General features: G+C 43.2%; 1 protein-coding gene across 1 annotated transcript; it reads left to right on the forward strand.

Moving 5' to 3' along the window:
• The first annotated feature begins 333 nt into the window (after positions 1 to 333).
• On the forward strand, positions 334 to 1,375 carry LOC128133748 (uncharacterized). Its single transcript, XM_052771282.1, has 3 exons — positions 334 to 348; positions 704 to 1,213; positions 1,292 to 1,375. The coding sequence occupies exons 1-3, from the start codon at positions 334 to 336 to the stop codon at positions 1,373 to 1,375; spliced, it is 609 nt and encodes a 202-aa protein (XP_052627242.1).
• Positions 1,376 to 1,721: the final 346 nt, after the last annotated feature.

The following is a 1,721-nucleotide window of genomic DNA, read 5'->3' on the forward strand; positions in this document are numbered from 1 at the left end:
ATCAACTGAGCACTTATGAGCAACAAGTCGTCTGTTCTCTTCTTCTCAATAAACGACTTGATTATGGGGCCTTCTTCTTTGATCAACTTGTTCAACTTCTTCGTGCAAATGTACGCGCTGATCATGTCCCCTTTCCACGCTGGATTGCTCTTGTGCTAGATAAATTTTTCGCTGAAGCTTACTACTCACATCCTGGAAACCCCATCCAATGCCCACGCATGTCTGTACGAATGTATCAGGATGATCCGTTGGAAACTGACATCGGCATCTCTGATCGGATGAGAGAATGAATTGCAAATCCATATACTATTCCTTCACTAACCGCTGATACTGATGAAAGAGCTGATGGTAACAATGAAGATCATGCTGATCAAGAAGCTGAATCACAGGATGGTGGTCATCTCTCCCCTCAACTTTCTCATCATACTCTCTCTGTCACTGAGAGAGTTCACTCAGCTCAAGAGGAGCCACTAATTCAAGGGGGCAACCATCCCAGGGGGAGCCATCATCTCAGGGGGGAATAACCATCTCAGGGGAGAACCCATTCCAGGGGGATCAACCTTTTCCGGGGGCGCAACCTCACTCACAAGAAGTTTCAGGTACTTCATTCCTTCATATACCGGCCTCAGCATTTAATGAGCTTCTGACACTGACTCGGGACATGAATCAGCGTCTTCTATGAATTGAGGCCGATGTACATCAGCTGAAGGAAATTCTCTTGCCAACTTCTTCCCATCACCCACAAAATGATGATGATCAAAAAGGGGGAGACACTGATGATGATCAAAATAGGAGAGACACTGATGATGATCCAAAAGAGGGAGACACTGAATATGTTGAGCTTGGATCTACGGACAACACTTTAGTCCAGACTGAGCCACCACAGCCGATGCACGAGTCTGATAAACTAGTTGTTGAGGAGCCTGATAGACTAGCAGATACTGAAAAGCTTGCTGAAGATAATGAGCATGATGATGAACATGATGATGAGTGTCAGATCCTGGACATGAACTACATTGATCCTATTATACCAGTCCAAGGAGAAGATTCAGGTGTAGCTAGTGAGGATACTCAACCTCTATCTCGCAAGCGCAAGGCAGCAGATTCTGATTTGGCTTCTTCACACACTGATACTTCTCTGCCTAGCAAGAAACCTAAGTCCATAGTCAGCATATCCAACTTGGCAGTTGAATGGAACATGTCTCCGAATCAAGTTAAGCAAATTCTTGATGAAGCCAATCAAGCTCAGCTTCTAAAGAATATTGCTCAAGCTGATGAATCTCTCATTCAGCATCAACTTCAGGTCAAAGGATCCTTTAAAGCTCAGATGCAGAAGTTCTTAGAATATCAGTCCAAATCTAAATCTTCCCAGTAACAGCAACTCAAGGACTGAAAATATTCTTGACAGGATTGATTGAAAGAGGTTTCAAGATGTTCTTAAACGACGAGTGAGTAGTGATAAAATCATCAAAGTTAAAGCTTCTAAACCTCGTAATGAGAAAATTCTTACATTACTGATCACTCGTCAAGGTCCTCAACATCCATACACTGAAGTTGTCAAGAGGGACGAGCTGATCAGATATGGATATTCTGAATGGATGGAATTGCTTGAATTAGCATCCAAGCAAACTTCAGCTATCTCTTCTGAACTGACATGTGCTCTCCATCTACTGATCAAGAAAGTTCAGCGTTTGGATCTTGTTCCTATACAGCACTCTCAG

The sequence above is a fragment of the Lactuca sativa genome, chromosome 4 (assembly GCF_002870075.4).
Source record: "Lactuca sativa cultivar Salinas chromosome 4, Lsat_Salinas_v11, whole genome shotgun sequence".
NCBI classification, from domain to species: Eukaryota; Viridiplantae; Streptophyta; class Magnoliopsida; order Asterales; family Asteraceae; genus Lactuca; species Lactuca sativa.